General features: G+C 46.0%; 1 protein-coding gene across 3 annotated transcripts in view; it reads left to right on the top strand.

The window, feature by feature from the left end:
- LOC103616729 (alpha-2-macroglobulin-like protein 1) overlaps nt 1–17385 on the top strand; it is a 31597-nt gene that overhangs the window by 4090 nt on the left and 10122 nt on the right. For 2 of the 3 annotated variants that reach the window (XM_017735854.1, XM_008634952.2), the window contains exons 7-29: nt 219–378; nt 873–957; nt 1336–1447; nt 2723–2831; nt 3346–3455; nt 4239–4403; nt 4670–4897; nt 5777–5840; nt 6279–6424; nt 6990–7136; nt 8325–8498; nt 9494–9599; nt 10147–10255; nt 10350–10575; nt 10796–10922; nt 11063–11184; nt 11360–11411; nt 11733–11816; nt 12405–12581; nt 13791–13872; nt 13970–14126; nt 15475–15549; nt 16313–16466. In XM_017735854.1, the coding sequence (XP_017591343.1) occupies nt 219–378; nt 873–957; nt 1336–1447; nt 2723–2831; nt 3346–3455; nt 4239–4403; nt 4670–4897; nt 5777–5840; nt 6279–6424; nt 6990–7136; nt 8325–8498; nt 9494–9599; nt 10147–10255; nt 10350–10575; nt 10796–10922; nt 11063–11184; nt 11360–11411; nt 11733–11816; nt 12405–12581; nt 13791–13872; nt 13970–14126; nt 15475–15549; nt 16313–16466 (2971 nt within the window). Of the gene's footprint in view, nt 1–218; nt 379–872; nt 958–1088; nt 1214–1335; nt 1448–2722; nt 2832–3345; nt 3456–4238; nt 4404–4669; nt 4898–5776; nt 5841–6278; nt 6425–6989; nt 7137–8324; nt 8499–9493; nt 9600–10146; nt 10256–10349; nt 10576–10795; nt 10923–11062; nt 11185–11359; nt 11412–11732; nt 11817–12404; nt 12582–13790; nt 13873–13969; nt 14127–15474; nt 15550–16312; nt 16467–17385 lie in introns of those variants that run through there. The other variant, XM_017735855.1, reaches the window with a different exon arrangement.

A 17385-nucleotide genomic window follows, 5' to 3' on the forward strand; every position in this document is an offset into this window, starting at 1 on the left:
CAGTAGCTTTACTGTTGTTGGCAGCCTTTGTAATTCCAAAGCTTACTAAAATAATACTGGAGGGAAGTGAAGGTATCTCTCCTGGTGATCTGGAGTCCTCTCTACTGGGTCAAGGTAAAGCCCTTGTAGTGCCTCCTTGTGCCTGAGTATGGCTGGACCTGCCAGGTACATGTGCTCCCAATGTGACTTGGTGGCTCTGCGTGTCCTTTCCCAAACAGGATCCTGAATACAACCGTATTGCTGAGTGGCTGAATGTAAAGTCAAATCACGGCATTGTGGATCTATCCTTCCCCCTGGCCTCCGAAGCATCCCTTGGGAAGTACACCATCTCAGTGCAGCAGCACATGGCTCAAAAAACCTTTTTTGTTAAGGAATACGGTGAGGCTTGAACATCAGAGGGGAGGGAAAAGCAGTGTGGGTAGCTGGAGGAGAGAGCAGGGTGATGCAGCCGTGTTCATCCCACCTTTTGCCTTGGGAGAACAACAGAGTGGGGACAAGGATGGATGGGTCTGTGTCACCCTTTTCTAGGCCAGGTTTGCCATCCATTCCAGTCACCTGCTATAATGGGAAGTGGGATCATGTATTGGTCCCATTAACTGGCATTGGTAAAGACAAAACCATGTGCCATTTAAGTGTTTAATCTTAACTGAGCTGGAGTAGAAAGCAGTCCCACGTGCAGTTGTAGCAGCACACACAGCCTGGTGTGGCTGGGGGGAGGAACCCTACTGCAGCATGGTGATGAAGAACTGGGGACATCACTGTCTTTCCCTCATCTGGACTGCAGCTGTAACACAACTTCTGTCAGTGTCCGTACTCATCTATACCATCCATTCTTTTTTTCCTCCATCCTTATCTTACTCTCTTCCATACAGTGCTGAAAAAATTTGAGATGAAGATTGAGCACCCTCCACATATCACTACAGCAGATGAGGAATTTCAGCTGGAGGTCTGTGGCAAGTGAGTACATGATACTGTTGTGATCTCTGCCCTTTGACTCCACTGTCACCTCCAGAGTGCTCATAAACTAGAAGTGGTCTTCCACTCATCAGTATGATCTTTTTGCATTATCCTGTGTCTTGGGGAGGCAGATCACTCTCTAGAATGGGCTCCTTCTCACACCTGGTCACTTACTGTGAGACTCAAGGACACTAAGGATGCTGGGTATAGTGGATGGAGAAGGATGCAAAATGATTTTAAAGCATGAGCAAACAAGGTACAATTCAAAGCTCTCCAGGCTCCACTTCCCCTGATGAGGATAGGAGGTGTCCTAGATCACTATTTCTGCTGACAATCAGCAGACTGTCTTTTGGTGAATGTTTCTCTCTTTTGACATAGGTATACTTACGGGAAGCCTGTTGAAGGGAAAGTAGAAATTACTGTTATGACATTCTCCCAGGCCATGGAAGACAGTGCTACAAGTTCTGCGATTCAGAAGCAAAACAGCTGGGTAGGTGAACAAATAGGAGAGTAATGAGTACCATGTGCTGGGATTGTTTCTGCCCCCTTAACCTGCCTCAATACACCTCAGATGGGCACCAGCCTGTTTAGTCTGGTGTCTTCCCAGTTGCTGGACATGATCCATTGATTCCTCCTCCCGGAACCCTGTTGCTTGATTTACTGCTCTAGCTGCGCATACCTGACTCTGTACTTTGGGACAAAGTGTAAGCTATGGGAAGCAGTGGTGCCTGGCACCTTTTCCAAGGGTCTGTATCATATTGGATGCACTCAGATCACTCCATCAGGTGAGGGCTATTCAGATCACTGGCCTATTCAGCCCTGTGACCACTCCCACCAATAAGCAGGCTACCAGAGCATCACATGGGCTGTGGATCCATGCCCTGTTTCTTGCTGTATCCCTGCACAATGGGTCACCTCAAGCTTGCTAGTGTCTGGTCTGAAATTATGTCCACTGCTGGTTACACTTTCTTCCCATCTGTGTCCATTATATATTTGTGGTTAAGCTTCACATTTGTTTTTTTCCCACGGGTTTCAGATGCAGCTCTTTTGGCCTGAGAGCCACAGGAAAATATTTCTAAATGTCAGACCAGCCAGCAATGAGCCAGAATATAAAAATCTAGCTGGATCTCCACATCTTTTAAAATGCACTCCAGCTGGAATGCTGTACAGTCTTAGCTGTGCAAAACACCAGCTGAATGCCAGCTCCACATGGCATGTAAGAGGCCCTGGAAGGTTCTGAGGAGCACTTCACAGGCCTGGCTAGAAGCACTGCCCGTACCCGGGCTCTGCCTCAATGCTTGGCAAAGCTCTTACCATCTGTACCTGGCAGGATGCCCGTGTTTAATATGGCCATGTCACAGGAATGGTCATGTCTGGAAAGCCACACTGTCAGGCTTTATTCATCAGGGCCATAGTATTTCAGGGAGACCTTTAGCTCATATAATGAAATTCATGCTCTCTCAGCTATGGGATTTGGGCTGAATCCAGTCCCCTGAGTTTGTCTGTGACATAATTAACCCTTATGTGATTTGCCTTAAGTACTTTTTTTTTTTTGCCACTTTTTTTGGTGACTGTTTAATCTAAGCATATTGATTTTCTTTTCTGCCTAAGCTATCCATGGTGGGTTTCTGCAGTTAGGATTTGTGAGCTTTCCTCTGTTCCGAAAATATCTGGAAATACTTCTTTAGGATTGCCTGGCATCTGTGGAATAGTTTCTCTTCCTCCACACCATGCTCTTTCTCTCTGTTCTCCTCTCTCTCTGCAGACAAATAAGGATGGCTGCGCTACTTTCACAGTGAAGACAGAAGCTCTGGAAATAAATGAAGCTGACAGCCATGTAATTGCAGTAGGAAAACTGGTGGAAAATGGAACAGGTACTGGATAATATGTGGAGCATTCTCTTCTTCACAGGCAACATTTTTGGTTTTGGTCTTTCTGTGGCAGTGGAATTTCTTTTGAAAAAGTAATTCGAAGGTTCCCAAATCTGTCACGGTAATAATCTCTATTCTAGTACCTCTTCCATCTGTTTTCACCAGATTTCCTAATCCTCTCCACCGTTCACCTCCCTTAGCATGAGTATAACTTTTCAGTGATTGCCTGGACACCAGGGTGCCGGACTGTTTATAACTAAACAGTCATCTAGTTTCCCCTTATCTTCAAAAAACATAAACAAATAAACATATAAATAAATACTTATAGGCTACAATGCGTCATGTCATGAAGGAGGAAGCCCAGAAAGCTTGAGGGAATCGTATCCTAGAAGAATGTATTTTCTCTCCTAATTTTAGAGCTTGTAGATGTTGTAGGTAGTGTTGAAGTGCCTTTTTGTCTTCTGCTTCCCTAAGAGTACTACTTAGGATTCAACAGATTTTTCATCTCCCCACCCAGGAGCACATTCTGTGGAGAATGTTCTAATTCCTGTTGCAACAATAATGAAATCTATAGAGTTTATCAACCTCCATCCATTCTACAAACGTGGGATACCATACACAGGGAAGGTAACACTCATGGATCCCTTCTCTGCTGAGAATACATCATAGATATAACCTTTCGCAGGCAGAAAGCAACAGTCTCCAGGAAAGTAAATGCTGCTCTGCTGGCACCCAGAAACTAGGAGTGAAGCCTCCTGTAGAAGAAATTTTTTTCTCCCCATCCTATCATAGTGTATTTCCTGGGCTGGAATTCTGGGGCCAGCTGCAGTTTCTGGAGGCTTCCCCAGGAGCAGCTTCTGGATCTAGTCTGTGCATATGGGACGGGGGTGGCGTCAGCAGGCACGTAACATTCCCTTTGGATAAATGCTCATGGTAACTTGGCAGAAATCTCGAAAGACTTGCATATCAGTTCACAGGCAGTCATTTCTGACTCAGGTCCCCTGGGTGATGCTAGGACTGCTGTCCTGGGGCTAGAAACACTTTCACCTGGGCCAGTACTGACCCCAGCATGGAGGACAAGGAACAGCAAGTGTTAAGTTGTTGGGGAAAAATCTCTTTCTGATCATCAAAGATCCTGCAGCATTGTCCAAGAAGCAGCTCAGCATCTGAGGAATTCACCTTTTCCCCCAACAGAGGTGTCTCATTTGCCTCTATTACCATTTTGTTCAAGTCCTGAACAGCTTCAAATTGTTGGTTTTGTGTATTTATTGGACTTTTATTTGGATCCTTCCAACTGGTCTGAAAGCTAGAAAGGCTGAGGGAACCCAGTGATAGAAGCAATTAATATTAAGCACTGGCAGTGCCTCAGTCTGGCACAACAGGGTATTTACTTCCTCCTCTTCCTTACAGATGTTCTGCCACAGTGCAAATTCTCCCCTCAGAAATGAAACAGTCCATCTAATAATTGACGTCAATGATGAGGAGACACGTCTGTCACTCCTCACAGATGAGAAGGGGGAAGCTCACTTCACACTGGATACCACCAGCTGGAACAGCACGATGGTTTCTCTGAGGGTGAGTATCAGCCACTGAAAATCTTTTGTCTGGTGTGGGGTGTGTCCCATGAAAAGATAAAAGAGGAAAAGTGAGATTGTGGTCAAATCTACTAGGCTTAGATTTTTGCTAAAACTTCGTAAGAGAAAATCTTGTAAGAGACTTTTAGCCTACAGGTGTGCAGTCTGCCATCAGCTCAGGTGATAACAGGGTTTCAGCAGGTGTACAAGTTCCCTTGCATCACTTGATACTAATTTTATTGCCACCTTGTGTTTATGTGCTTGAAGGGTACCTACACCCCTCCAGCTGAAGATAGTCCATTTTCTCCTGAAAGTAAAATAGAGGACAGCTTCCACTGGCTGAAACCTTTTTACTCTGAGAGCAACAGCTTCCTTGAGATCAAGGCCAAGAATGATGTGATGTCCTGTGATCAAGAGCAGGAAGTGCACGTGGATTATATCCTTTCCCAGGATAAACTCCGCCCTGGAGAAGACCACATTGATTTCTACTACTTGGTGAGCACAGAAGAGAGCTGATTCTCAGGGCAAGGTTATGCTTACTGGCATTTTACCCTTTTCTCAGAGCACAGAGATACTCAAAGGAAGGGCAAAGCTACTCCTAGACAGTCAGTTTATGACTTCTGTTCTGCCTAAACCTTCACCTGCTTTCCAGTTCCAGGACCTGCTTGTAGCCCCCAGCTGTGTTGCTTTGTTATCCATGTCTTGACCTAAGCTTGGGCGATAGATGGCTGCCATTTGCCCTACTTTATGTTCACGTGGATGACAGTGGAGGGCTAGCCTGAACTCTGCCCAGAAGGTGTGACCCAGATGTCCATCTCTGTCTAGGGCAATCTGTCTAAGAACTAAGAGGCAATCTCTGGGGCAGCTGACATCCCCCCACCTGTATCTTTGCAGGGAAAAGCTTGAAAGGCCCTTGCACAGGGCCTTGATGCACACCAGAGCTATGTAATAGTGTTTTGATGAAGTCCACTTTCAAGAAAGTGAGTCATAGCAAGGGTGGGACTACAGCCTAGCCAAGAGATTATGACTATCTTGGTTACTGAACTGTATTCACTCATACAATCAAAAAGTTCTCTATCCTAGTAATGCAAAGATCTGAGTTCGCTGGGTCTTAAGAGCAGCTGCCTGTAGCTTCAGATGTACTTCTGGCTTTCCAAGCAGCCACACCTTCTCATGGCCTAGCCAACACGTCTCAAGTCCTACCCAGCTATACCATCACCATCTCTGCTGCAGAGCTCTGGAAATCATGCTCTGATGGAGGAACTTCTGGGGCAACATTTGTCAGACATCATTCTCTCTTCTTGTATTCTTTTCACACTCTTCTCACACTCTCAGAATTCAGACCCTTGAATGGGGTTTCTCTTTGCTCTTCAGGTGATAGCAAAAGGCAAGATCCTTTTCAGCAGAGAGAAGAAGGTGCCAATTACGCACCATGAGAGTGAGTAAAAACATGAGAAATTAAGTGCCCCATAACACACCCCAGAAAACTGACCGCTCTCCAGTGACTCTGTCTACAGGTGTTACTCTTATCCACAGGTGGGAAATGTTGAACTGAGTTCTTAGTGGTGATCCTTCTCCTAAGACCAACACAATCTCCTCTCAATTCAGTGTCTTTCTAGGCAACTGTCCTCCTTCTGTCTTGTCTAATTGATCTAATATCCAATCTTAGGACTTTGCTGCTAACTTGTACCTTTGGAGAAAGAAATGGGTGGTATGCTCGCTTTATTGTTAATTTGTGACATTGTCTGTGTGGGGTGTTCTTACCTGCAGGTAGAAATTATTAAGTCTCCTCTTTTGATTCTTAACATGTGTCCCACTCCAATGAGCTGATTTGTTCGGATGTTGTCCCTCTCTTCCTTGCTGCTACCTTGTGCAGATCTGCAGGGCTCCTTCTCATTGACTCTGCCTGTTGGCAATGACTTCCTGCCTGACATCAAGCTTCTGGTGTATGCGATCTTCTCGGATGGAGAGGTGGTGGCTGATGTGGAGCAGTTTGAAGTAGAAAAGTGCTTTAGACATAAGGTGAGCAGAAATCACACAAGGAATGTGATAGCATCATTGATATGCTATGATCTGCTGTGGTTCCTGGTCCTGTTTTATCCTCATCCAAATGGTGTAAGCTGGCAAAACCAGATGCCCAGTATTTTTGGCTGGGAAACAAGAGAGATAACCTCCTTCTCCTTGAATTCCTAGTCCTGCTCTGCACATCACCAACTGGCAAGCTTTGCCCAAGGACTAAACCACGTCCCATTTGAACTCTTTCCTCCCCCCATTCTCCATTACTGACGTGGGAACACACTGTCCCTCATTCACTCCCTAACACAGAAGAGAAGCCTGTCTGCTTAGCTCCCCGTGGTAGTTCTGGATCAGAGGGTGGTGGATGTGTGGTGGTAGAGGAATTCTGACTAGGGCTGTGTGCACTGCAGCCTCTTCAACCTTCCCAAGAGATTTCCAGGATGGCCTGATTCAGCACCTCATCCCCCTTCCCTATCTTATTCAAAGTCTTTCCCTCTGCTACCCAGACATATAAGAGTCTCAGGGTCCCACTTTCCAAGGCTAAGCCCCCAGATCCTGTCTTCTTTTGCAGGTGGTGCTGGAATTCTCACACAAGGAGGAAGTCCCGGGATCCAAAGTCAGACTCAACCTCAAGGCTGCTCCAGGGTCCCTGTGCTCTGTGCAAGCTGTTGACAAGAGCATCCTCCTGGAGAACAACCAAACCCTAACAGCAGACAGAGTCAGTGCAGCCTGCCATGTCCAACCCCCTAATGTCTGCCTGCCTTCTGCCTCCATGCATGGGTGGGAGAAAGCCCACAGTACATGCCAGGACAGCTGCAGTGTTAGGTGGCTGCCCTGCCATTCCCCTTCCTCAGCCTCTTCTGAGCAGTTACGGGGTGGTCATGCTCCTCATCATCGGCTCTGTGCTGTAAGCCTCTGCCTGAAGGGTGGTGGATGCTACACGGCACTGCAGGGGTAGGCAGGGAGAGCTGCTTCAAAGAGATGCTGGTGCTTTCTGCTTGGAGAGAGGGTGCTTAGCAGCTTTCCTCACATCCACATCTCTGCTCTACCATCTTCCACCAACCAGCGAGGTTAAGCCTTTAAAATGGAATTTTGCCCTGGCAGGGTCCTCCTATCCCTCTGCCCCAACCACTGCTGAATTATAACCATAATCAATGGTTCTGAGAAGTTCTTTAGAAAACAGTAGCTAGAGAAGAGCACTCAGAGCACACAGTGGCTGGTGAAAAGTGGTCAGTATTTTGTCAGCACCCAAGGGGATTCTGAGAATCAGAAGGGTTGGAGGCACTTACCTTAAAGCAGCTGTATGTTTCAGAGGAATGAATTAAAACCTTGGCGCAAAAATACTGCAAAAATTGAAAATCCTAACATAAATCCACAATGTGTACCAGAGATAATAAAACAGGTATATGGCCCCTGCAAAGTTGTAAGCTAGATTATAGCAGTCCAGCATGTTACAAAGAAGCTTCACCAAATCCAGGGGGACACACTACACCTGTTGATAAGGCCCACAGTGTGATCTGGTGTTCCCTTTCATAGGGATGCTGTCCTAGTGCAGAGCACTTGCATCATCTACTGACAGGTATTTAAAGCAGTAATCCTTAAATATGTGGGTCAGATGTGCCAATGCAATTTTATCCTAATTTTGCACCCTAGTGTTGAAAGGCTTGAACTGTCTTGGAGACTAAAAGCTGCTTGTCTACATCCACTCCTTGGATATATGTCCTTTAGTATATATTAGCCTGTATATGTCCTTTATGTTATGTCCTTTAGTATAAGCTGTGCCACTGCCAACTCCCTCAGCTGCAAAGTTCTACAATATGTAATAGAGGGCTACAACCCAACAGTTTGACCCCCACACATGCTTGTTGGCCAGCTCCTTTTGAAGACCTCTGTTTCTCCATTGCAGTTGTATATGGAAGTCTTTGAAGACAGCTTCACAGTTGGAGGACGAGGCTTGCCTTACCGCTTGGAGGACTTTGAGGCATATCCCTGTCTGCCCCAGCAGCCCAGCCCCCACAAAAAGGCTCGGATGGGTGCACCATGGTACCAAAGCGAGGCTGATGTCTATAATCTGTTTAAGGTGAGTGCCTACACCTCCTCTAAACTTTTCCTGAGCTAGTGAGTTCCAATGTGCCGTCCTGAATGCCTACAAGAAGTCATCTGTTCCTTGTTCAGTATAGCCACGCTTATTTGGGGACTATGGGGAAAGCTGAGTAAGCACAGCACAAACCGCCTGATGTGACAAAGATAGACAGTGTAAAAATGAACACATTTACTTTAGGCTACCGTAACTACAAAGGGGGAGTGGCAAGAATATAGCAGTAATACCTGAGCACCTCACCGTATTCTGACCAATCACCACTTGGCTGTTATTGTATTTACAAACTACTTTACTCTGTGTTTCATTGAATGTCTTCTTACTCATCCTCAAAGCAGTTTTAATAAAAGGAAGTCTTTCACAGTTTGACTTTATAGCTAACTGTCAAGAGAAACAACAAAATAAACTAATGTGCTAACAAACACAATAGCCAGAAAAGTGTTAACATGTCTGCTAAGTGAAATGCAAGAAGTGCTGCTTCTGGCAGAATGCTCTCTAAAAAAATATATGGAAGTAGAAGCACCTCAAAATAGGAGAAGAGAGTAACAATACACTGAAAACAACCCAATGTGTAATCTGAATTGCATGGGTTTCTTAAGTTGATGGAACTCTACCATACAGATACAGGCCCTGATTCCCTTCAAAAGGCATGTTACTGTGCTGTCTCCTTGATGGTTATTCCTTAGATTATGTCTCATTGCTAGGGTCAGACTTATGAAGTGCAGATCTAGTTGAAATCTACTTGTATGAGAAGTAATAGTGGTCCCAGTATTCCTCAGAATCTGGTTTCCATTCCTTATGCACTGGTCAGAGTCTGAGTCTGTAAGTTTATGGATATAGATATAAACAAGCAGCATTTAAAAGTGTTTTGCCACTGGCCACCAGCCCCCATTTGATACCCATGATCATGAGATAGTTTCAGCATTCCTTGTTCCCTTTTATTTATCAATGATTTGCTGTCTGTACTGTTTTCCCAGAAACTGCTCATGAAAATATTTACCAACACTAGAATCAAGAAACCTGTTTCCTGTGTGCGTCCAGACTTTGAGAAAAAGATGTATCTAAGAAAAGACAATTTGGTTGGTAAGGAACAGACATGCCCATCTCCTTGAGTGAAGGGGCTCCCCTCTCCCAGTTCTGGCCAGCCTGCAGCTGAGACAACTGACCCCCATCCTGCTGCATTTCTTGTCAGTGTATGGACACAACTAAGCTTGTGTCCATTTCAATGGACCTGATTTATGAATCTCAGATAGAAGCTCAAATCTCCATGTTTTCTTGGTGTCCCTGTGTTCAGTGTTTTTCATAGAAAATGTAGTGTGCTCTCTGCTAGCACTTTCACAGATTATTTAAAGGAGTGTGACTCCATTTTAGCATGCTCTCTCCCCTGGATCCAGGCCAAATTTGGATCCATCAAACTGAGCCTGGGGCTAAACTCTATCCAACTCTGTCTCCCTAAATCTGTGTTCCCCAAAGACACCCACACTGATCCTCATTGAAACACCAGCCCTGTCCACTCTTATTCTGTGTCACAAAACATTTGTGGTTTGTGTTAGATTGCCTGTGAATGAAGAGCTAGTTTCACCTGTAGCTATACAAGCTGTTTTCTGAGGTATCACTTGATTTCTACCAGGCGGCCGTGCTATCCATGCCGATTCTGAACCTCACTCTGCTGACAAGGGGGAGCCAAAACCACGGACACTTTTCCCAGAGACCTGGATTTGGGATTTGGTCTCTGTTGGGTTGGTAACAGCCTCTGCCTTCCTTCCCCAGAGACACTCCTGGAGTATTCTGACTGCTCCTAAGCAAGTTCTCCTCTTCTTCTTCCTGCTGTAGGGGCGATGGGCAAGCGTCTCTCCAAGTTGCTGTACCTGACACCATCACAGAATGGAATGCCAACACCTTCTGTGTTGCCAATACTGGCTTTGGTTTCTCACCTCTGACCTCTCTTAGGGTCTTCCAGCCTTTCTTTGTGGATGTATCTCTGCCATACTCTGTGATCCAAGGAGAGACTTTCGGCCTAAAAGCCACTGTCTTCAACTACCTCAAGGACTGTATCCAGGTGAGGTCCCCCCAGTGAGTTCCCGCAGTTACATGGCCTCTGTCAGAACAAAAACTTGAGCCCAAAGGCAAGCTCTGAGCTCCTCAGCAGCCCTAGATTCTGGCATCTGGGCCTTAAAGCACAACCTCTTGCATTTTATGACCCAGGGTATTTGCTGCTTGGTGCAGTGCCTGTTACTAACACGAACCCAATGTGTGCTTGTACATCCAACCACACTCAGGTCCACACCACCCTCACAGAGACCCCAGAACTAAAGGTGGATGCCTGTCCAAACTGCCAGTTCACCAGCTGCCTCTGTGCCAATGAAGCAAAAACCTTTGTATGGAACGTGACTGCGACCAGGCTGGGTGAGGCTGGGCAGAGGGATGTGTGGCAGCTCGTGGGAAGAGGGGTGGAATCTGCCTGCGTCTGCATGTCTGGACCTAATGCTCGTACATACAGCTGTCTGCTGCAAGTGCTCAGCAATGTGCCCTTGTGCTCCCTGCAGGCAGAGTGAACGTCACCGTGAGCAGCGTGGCGGAAGAATCACACAGTCTGTGTGGTAACAGGATTGCTGTGACACCTTTGCAAGGAGGGAGAGACGCCGTGATAAAACCTCTGCTCGTGAAGGTTGGTCACATCTCAGGGTAGAGAACCCCTGGGGACAGGGGTTTGTCCCCTGGGGCAGTCAGCAAGATGCTAAGTGGAAGCTTAGCCCCTTCTTGGACATCAGACAAACTTGCTAAGGCAGGGTGACTTCCTTTCCTGTCGTCCCTATCTGAACTACTCTTTCTCTTGTCTGCAGCCAGGAGGTGTCCTACAAGAGAAGACCCAAAATATCTTTCTCTGTCCTGCAGGTAGGGGACAAAAGTTCCTGACTGCCATTGATCATGAGACCAGGATGGAAGGGACAGGGTTACTGCAAATACCCAGAAGTGGGGGGGAATTAATCAGAGAGCAAGCACTGGTGGTACCCTCCCTGTCTGGGAGAACAACCATTATAATTTGTCCATGTCAATGTTTTACCTGGCAAAATTTCCTGTATTGAAGCATTTGTTTGCAAGTCGTGGCTCCTGTGATTTGATGTCACATTATGGTTCGCCTGGGTCGTCTTGGATGTTACACTTGTATGAATGGCTTCTTCCATGGGATAAATGCCTGGGTTCTGCCTTCCTCAGATAACACCATCTCTGAGGAGTTCTCCCTGACTCTGCCTGCAGAAGTGCTGGAGGGATCTGCCCGAGTCACGTTCTCTGTGATTGGTGAGAAAGGCTTTCCCTGCTCTTGAGTCTGTAGTGAAAACAACTTGCACAAAACTTCGGCCTTACTGATGCATTGACCCAGCTCCTCATGAGATCATCTCTAAGGGGTGTGATGTTTGCCTCAGGAATGTAGATCAAGTAATCTTTTCCAATATTTATTCCTTGCATAAGGAATGATTCCAGGTGATCCCCAAGTGCCTGGAGGAAAAGGCACAAAACATGTTATCCTCTCTGACTTCTGTCACTGCCATCCGCCTAAGTGAACCAAAACCATCCCTGCAGATTTCCACCTACTTTGCTTCTGCAATTCCTTTCCCACCTTAGTACCCACTCAGGAATGACAGCTCTCTTTACCTTTCTTCAGACCCCCTCAAGCTCCCCTTTCTCCTCCCAAAACCATGATGGCTTCCCTTTCTGTGCTGGCCTAATGTAGGAGGGGTCACCAGAAATCTCAGTCATGTCTGTTCAGTCAGGGACTAGCTCTTTTTTAGGATCCCAGTAGAGTCTAGAGAAGGCAACAGTCCTTTTGTTTCACACTGCTTGGCATCTGTGCTTTTCCTTTCTCCCATCTCTCCTCTCAAATATAAGGTGACATCATGGGTCCAGCACTTCAAAATTTAGACCAGCTGCTAAGATTGCCCTTTGGCTGTGGTGAACAGAACATGGTCCAGTTTGCACCAAACATCTTCATACTCCAGTACCTGAATAAGACTAAACAACTGAACCCAGAAATTAAGAATAAAGCACTGAAATTTCTGACAACAGGTAAGCATTGTCCTTCTTCCTTCTGCTGCAAAATGAAGCTGCTATAAATCAAGAGTGTGGGGCATGGGTCTGGTGGGGAGCTGAAGGGCAGGAGTGGGAGCAACTGTCAGAGCTGTGACAAAGGAAGGTATCACAGAGGAAAGGGAAATTTCTCATGGAAAGAAAAGTGTGTTTCTGAAGAAAGCACGACTTCTGTCTCTGCCAGTAATTGAGGTATTAAGTCTGCTTTTCTGAGAAAGGCGTAGATAATTAGTGATTTCCATCATTATGTGATGCCTGTTTGTTCCCTTATCAGTCCAAGGCTGACAGAAGCACCTTGTGAAAATAGGGCGTCAGCTGCTGTTACATGGAATAAAGAGTGGCCTTTGGGAATAGATAGGAGTTCAGTAGCTTAGTGTTTCCCCATGTTTTAGAAAACATATTTTCGGGGCATGTCAATTCTCTCCAGTGTAATCTGAATTTAATATAGTGCCAGTGTCTGTGTCTCATGTTGCAATGTGCCTCATATTTCAGCCTTCTAGCCTCCTTGCCTGGACAGGATTTGACTGCTTTTCTTTCCCACTTTTTCTCTGGTACTGCAAGCATGTACTGAGAACAGATACATGTATCTGGAAAGAGGGGTGCCTACCCAAGAGAATGGTGGTGGCAGAGAGGAAAGACAAAGGGTAAACAGTAAGGCCGTGAGGGGGGTGAGGGAGAGCTAACAGCATTCTGCCCTCAGAGTTCAAAGGCATGTCCTTGTTGCTTCCTGTACATCCCATAAAAAGTGCTTTGTTTAGTCTCAACAGGGCTAGGAGAAGAGCTGAAAAGCAAACAGGGTTTCATTTGTGTTCCCTCTAGGAAAAGCCTTGCTCCTCACTCCTACAGCTCTTTTTATTCCCGGCAAGACCCCTGAGGGGTCCCTGGCACATGGGGAGCCATGAGGTGGCTGAGCACGTAGCCGTTGTGCCAAACAGCAGGGCAGGTAGCCACAGCACTTGCTCCAAACAGCTCCAGTAATGCAGAGCAGCCACATGGACACTTCAGCGGTGCTGTTCAACTGCTTCTTGTCACACTGATGCTGTGGGATGCAGGGGGAACTGGGGGTGGTGTGCTTGTCTCAGCAGCTCTGACTGTAGGACCTGGCAAAGCCCCTTGCCTCTTCCTGTGGCAAGGATACAGTTTGAGATGCTACAGGTCCTCACAGTCAGCCACATCCTGTTGCCACAGGTTACCAGCGTCAGCTGCTCTACAAACACGACGATGGCTCCTACAGCGCCTTTGGGAAAGGTGATGAGCAGGGCAACACATGGTGAGTGACCAGAATTGCTATTGCCATCCTAAACCTGTCATCCTTGCTGGTCCATCTCCTGGCTGTAACATGGGATTCCTCTGTGCTCTGCTCACAGGCTGACAGCTTTTGTAGCCAGGTCCTTTGGACAAGCCAGCTCTCACATTTACATCGATAAGGACCATGTGCACAGTGCTCTGCTCTGGCTGCAGAAGCACCAGCTGCCCAGTGGCTGCTTCCAGAGTGTGGGGAAGCTCTTCAACAATGACCTGAAGGTATGGCTGCCAGACATGGGAGTGAGGGCAGGAGGAATACATTGTGAGGCACAGAGTTGCTTCCTCAGGCTTTTCCACTGCACAAAGCAATGTCCCCATGGCCTAGCACAGCTAAGGCATCTTCCCAGAGTAGAATGAAGAACATGGCCTAAACCAGCGGTCATTTCCTCTGTGTGAGGTTTTAGACACTGCTGGGCTTTCTTAATTTTTACTCTAGACAAAAGACAACACAGCTAATTGTGCCAAGGCTCTACAAGGGCACAGGGAAATGAGAAATACTTTTATATTTTAGTGCTTGTCTAGAATACCCTGTCTGGATTCTCCCTTTTCTCTTTACACTGCAAAATACTCTATGTGCTCTAATATAGGATTGTCTGAAGACACAGTTGTCCCTCCCCTGCCCCAAAAATGACTTCTTCTGGAGCTTGGCATTCCCCAAATGATCCCTGCAGTGTAGCTGGAAATGCACCAAACTCTTGGTGAACATGCCCTAGGTACTGAGCAGTGCGTGTGCAGTATGGCCGTACTTGGGTTCATTGCCTTTGTAAAGGTACAAGTAATCCACACTGGTCAGATTGCAAAATTGCCCACATTAAATACAAGGCAGATTTATGAAAAAACCAGGCTGCTACATTAGTAAAGCAAAGGGTTACACATCTTTTTCCTAAAATTTGGATGCAGTACGAAATAAAACCAGAGTGTACATGTGGACTGTTCATCCTTGTCTGACTCACTGATTTCCCAGCTCAAGCTTTCTATCTGAACAGAACTTTTTGGAATAGGTTTTGCACCTCCACCTGCCTCACACTTACAAAGGTTCCTCTATTCAGTGTGAACGATGCTTCTTAGCATCTTAGCCCAATTTCCCCCTCTCATTTTAGATGTATTCTTGTCTCATATCTGAGGATGTAAGCAGAACTTCCCCAAGAATGTGGTGAGGTGAAAAGAGGCTCCTGAAAGCCTGTTTAACACATATCAACCTGTAGTTTCTCAAAATCAGATGAATTACATGTAAACTTGCACAACTTCTTGTATGCAAATCCTGCATCATAAAAACTTTGTTCAAGAGTACAGTTGTAACATATTTAATAAAATAAACTGCTTAACAGTTTGCTTCATGCATTTCTATGAGAAGGGATGTCTAGGCTGTGTGAACAACATGGCTGAGACTGCCCTCAACACCAAACTTTCATAATATTCAGCAAGTGAGCCTGGAGTGCTTTCCTGTCCAAGAATGCCTAGAAGCATGTTGCTGTACTCTCTCAGATGCAGTTTTAGTGGCTGTACAATGACAGGCAAGCAGTGGTTGGGTTTGCCCTTTTCTGATGACTGGTCTGTGTGCCTGCAGGGCGGTGTGGATGATACCATCTCATTAACAGCCTATATTGCTGCTGCACTGCTGGAACTCCATCTGGAGAGAAATGTAAGTCACACCTGAACTCCTGCAGGGCTTGGGAGCATGCTCCACCATTCATTTCTTCCCTGGCTGGGGGCTTCAGGGAGTACCCAGCTTGAGCTGGTGAAGGATTCTGTCATTCCCACCTTGGTACACAATAAGCTCAATCGGCAATTTTTAACTCGGCGAGGAGTTCTTAATATAAATGGCCTGATTTACAGCAAAGCAGAGCACTAGCTTTTCCCAGCTGATCTCAGGAGAAACAACTGTCTCTGAAAATAACAAAGGGCTTGCAGGGAGAGGCAATAGTTTTCATTAAACTGATAAACAGAGCTAAAGGAGGAAAAAAAGACTACTTTTCAGGTATGCATCGTCCTGCCTCCCCCTCCCCCCAGATAAAAGCAATGATCTTCAAGACAAGTGTAGACTGTTCTAGCAAAGGAGAACTGATATTCCAGGCTTAATGGTACAGTTCTAAAACCAGCATCATACCCTTCAGGATCCGAGACCTACAGCACGCGGGTCTGACAGTTCTGAGCCAGTGTGTTACCAGACACTTCCAACAGCTGGATTCTCCAGTGTATTAGCAATCCCCTATCCCAATGATATGTCCAGCACACCTTTGCTTTCAACCCACAGTCAGTGATGCTTTGATCACTCTACTTCGCGCTCCACAGCCCTGGGAGAGACGCTAGCACTAAAATACATCAAGGATGTGTCTGGGACAGATGTTCACAACAACATGTTGTTTGGTCAGAGGAAATTCACTTGGTTTGGATTCCTTTTTCAGGACACCATGTTGGATAATGCCTTACATTGCCTTAGGAATGTAACACTTGATGAGACAAGCCTTTATGTCAAGGCCTTGATGGCTTATGTCTTCACACTAAGTAAGGACATGGAGATGAGAAAGCAGCTCCTGGATATGGTAGAGAAGGAAACTGGTAGGTTGTTGCTTTGGGGTCCTAGAGATAATGACTGTGTTCAAGGTCTGATATCTATAGCACTTAATTGCAGTATTTTGGGAAATCTAGCTATTCTCAAATATGCTTTTGTGTCAGAAAATCATAATTTATTGCAGCTCTGAGAATCTCTAGTTTTCTCAGACCCAGGAAACAATTTCTAACCAAAAGCAGCAGAGGTGATCCATGCTTAATTTGTGCAGCTAAAATGCTTATTTGTGTCGTGGTGTTCCTGTAATTCTTCAGCATTCTGTACATAGTACAACAGATCTTGCAGAGGAAACTTGTTTCACCGTGTCTGTTCAGCTGCTGGTCAGGACATTTACTTGAAATATTCAAACCTTTTGACTGCTTCCCCATTGCTGCTCTACTCAGCTCAGGGCGCTTGGGTGGGTGGACCTTTACTGCTGTGTTGCTGAGCTTGGTTTTTCCTTTTGTCTCATTAGCTTGGGGAAAAAAATGGACTTCTGTCCTGAGTAAGGATGCTGGGCTGGGTGTTCAAAGCACCTAAGCCTATGGTTAAACAGTTGGTAATATTACCTAAGTTGGTTTAAGTAAGTTCTTCCCCACATTTGCTTCTCTGGCAGTATGGTGAACTACACTGGGGGCTGAAAAATAACATAAAAAAACCAAAGGGAGAGAGGATTTTCCAGCCTGACCAGCTACCAGTGCTGAGTGCTGCTCACTGCATAGCCACTCAAGCTGCTAGCTGGCTTCACAGGACAGCCAGTGGGCAAACTGGAAGGAGTAGAATTGCACACATTGAGTGCAGTACTTGTTCAGAGCTGCCTCTATGATAATACACGTGGAACAAGGAAAAAACTTTCCACTGTGATAAACATAGTGAAGGTTCTCCGTAGAGGACCTTAGCTAAATTCTGAAGTCTTGAGGCTGGTATTAT

Source organism: Corvus brachyrhynchos, unplaced genomic scaffold (genome assembly GCF_000691975.1).
Source record: "Corvus brachyrhynchos isolate BGI_N302 unplaced genomic scaffold, ASM69197v1 scaffold44, whole genome shotgun sequence".
NCBI classification, from domain to species: Eukaryota; Metazoa; Chordata; class Aves; order Passeriformes; family Corvidae; genus Corvus; species Corvus brachyrhynchos.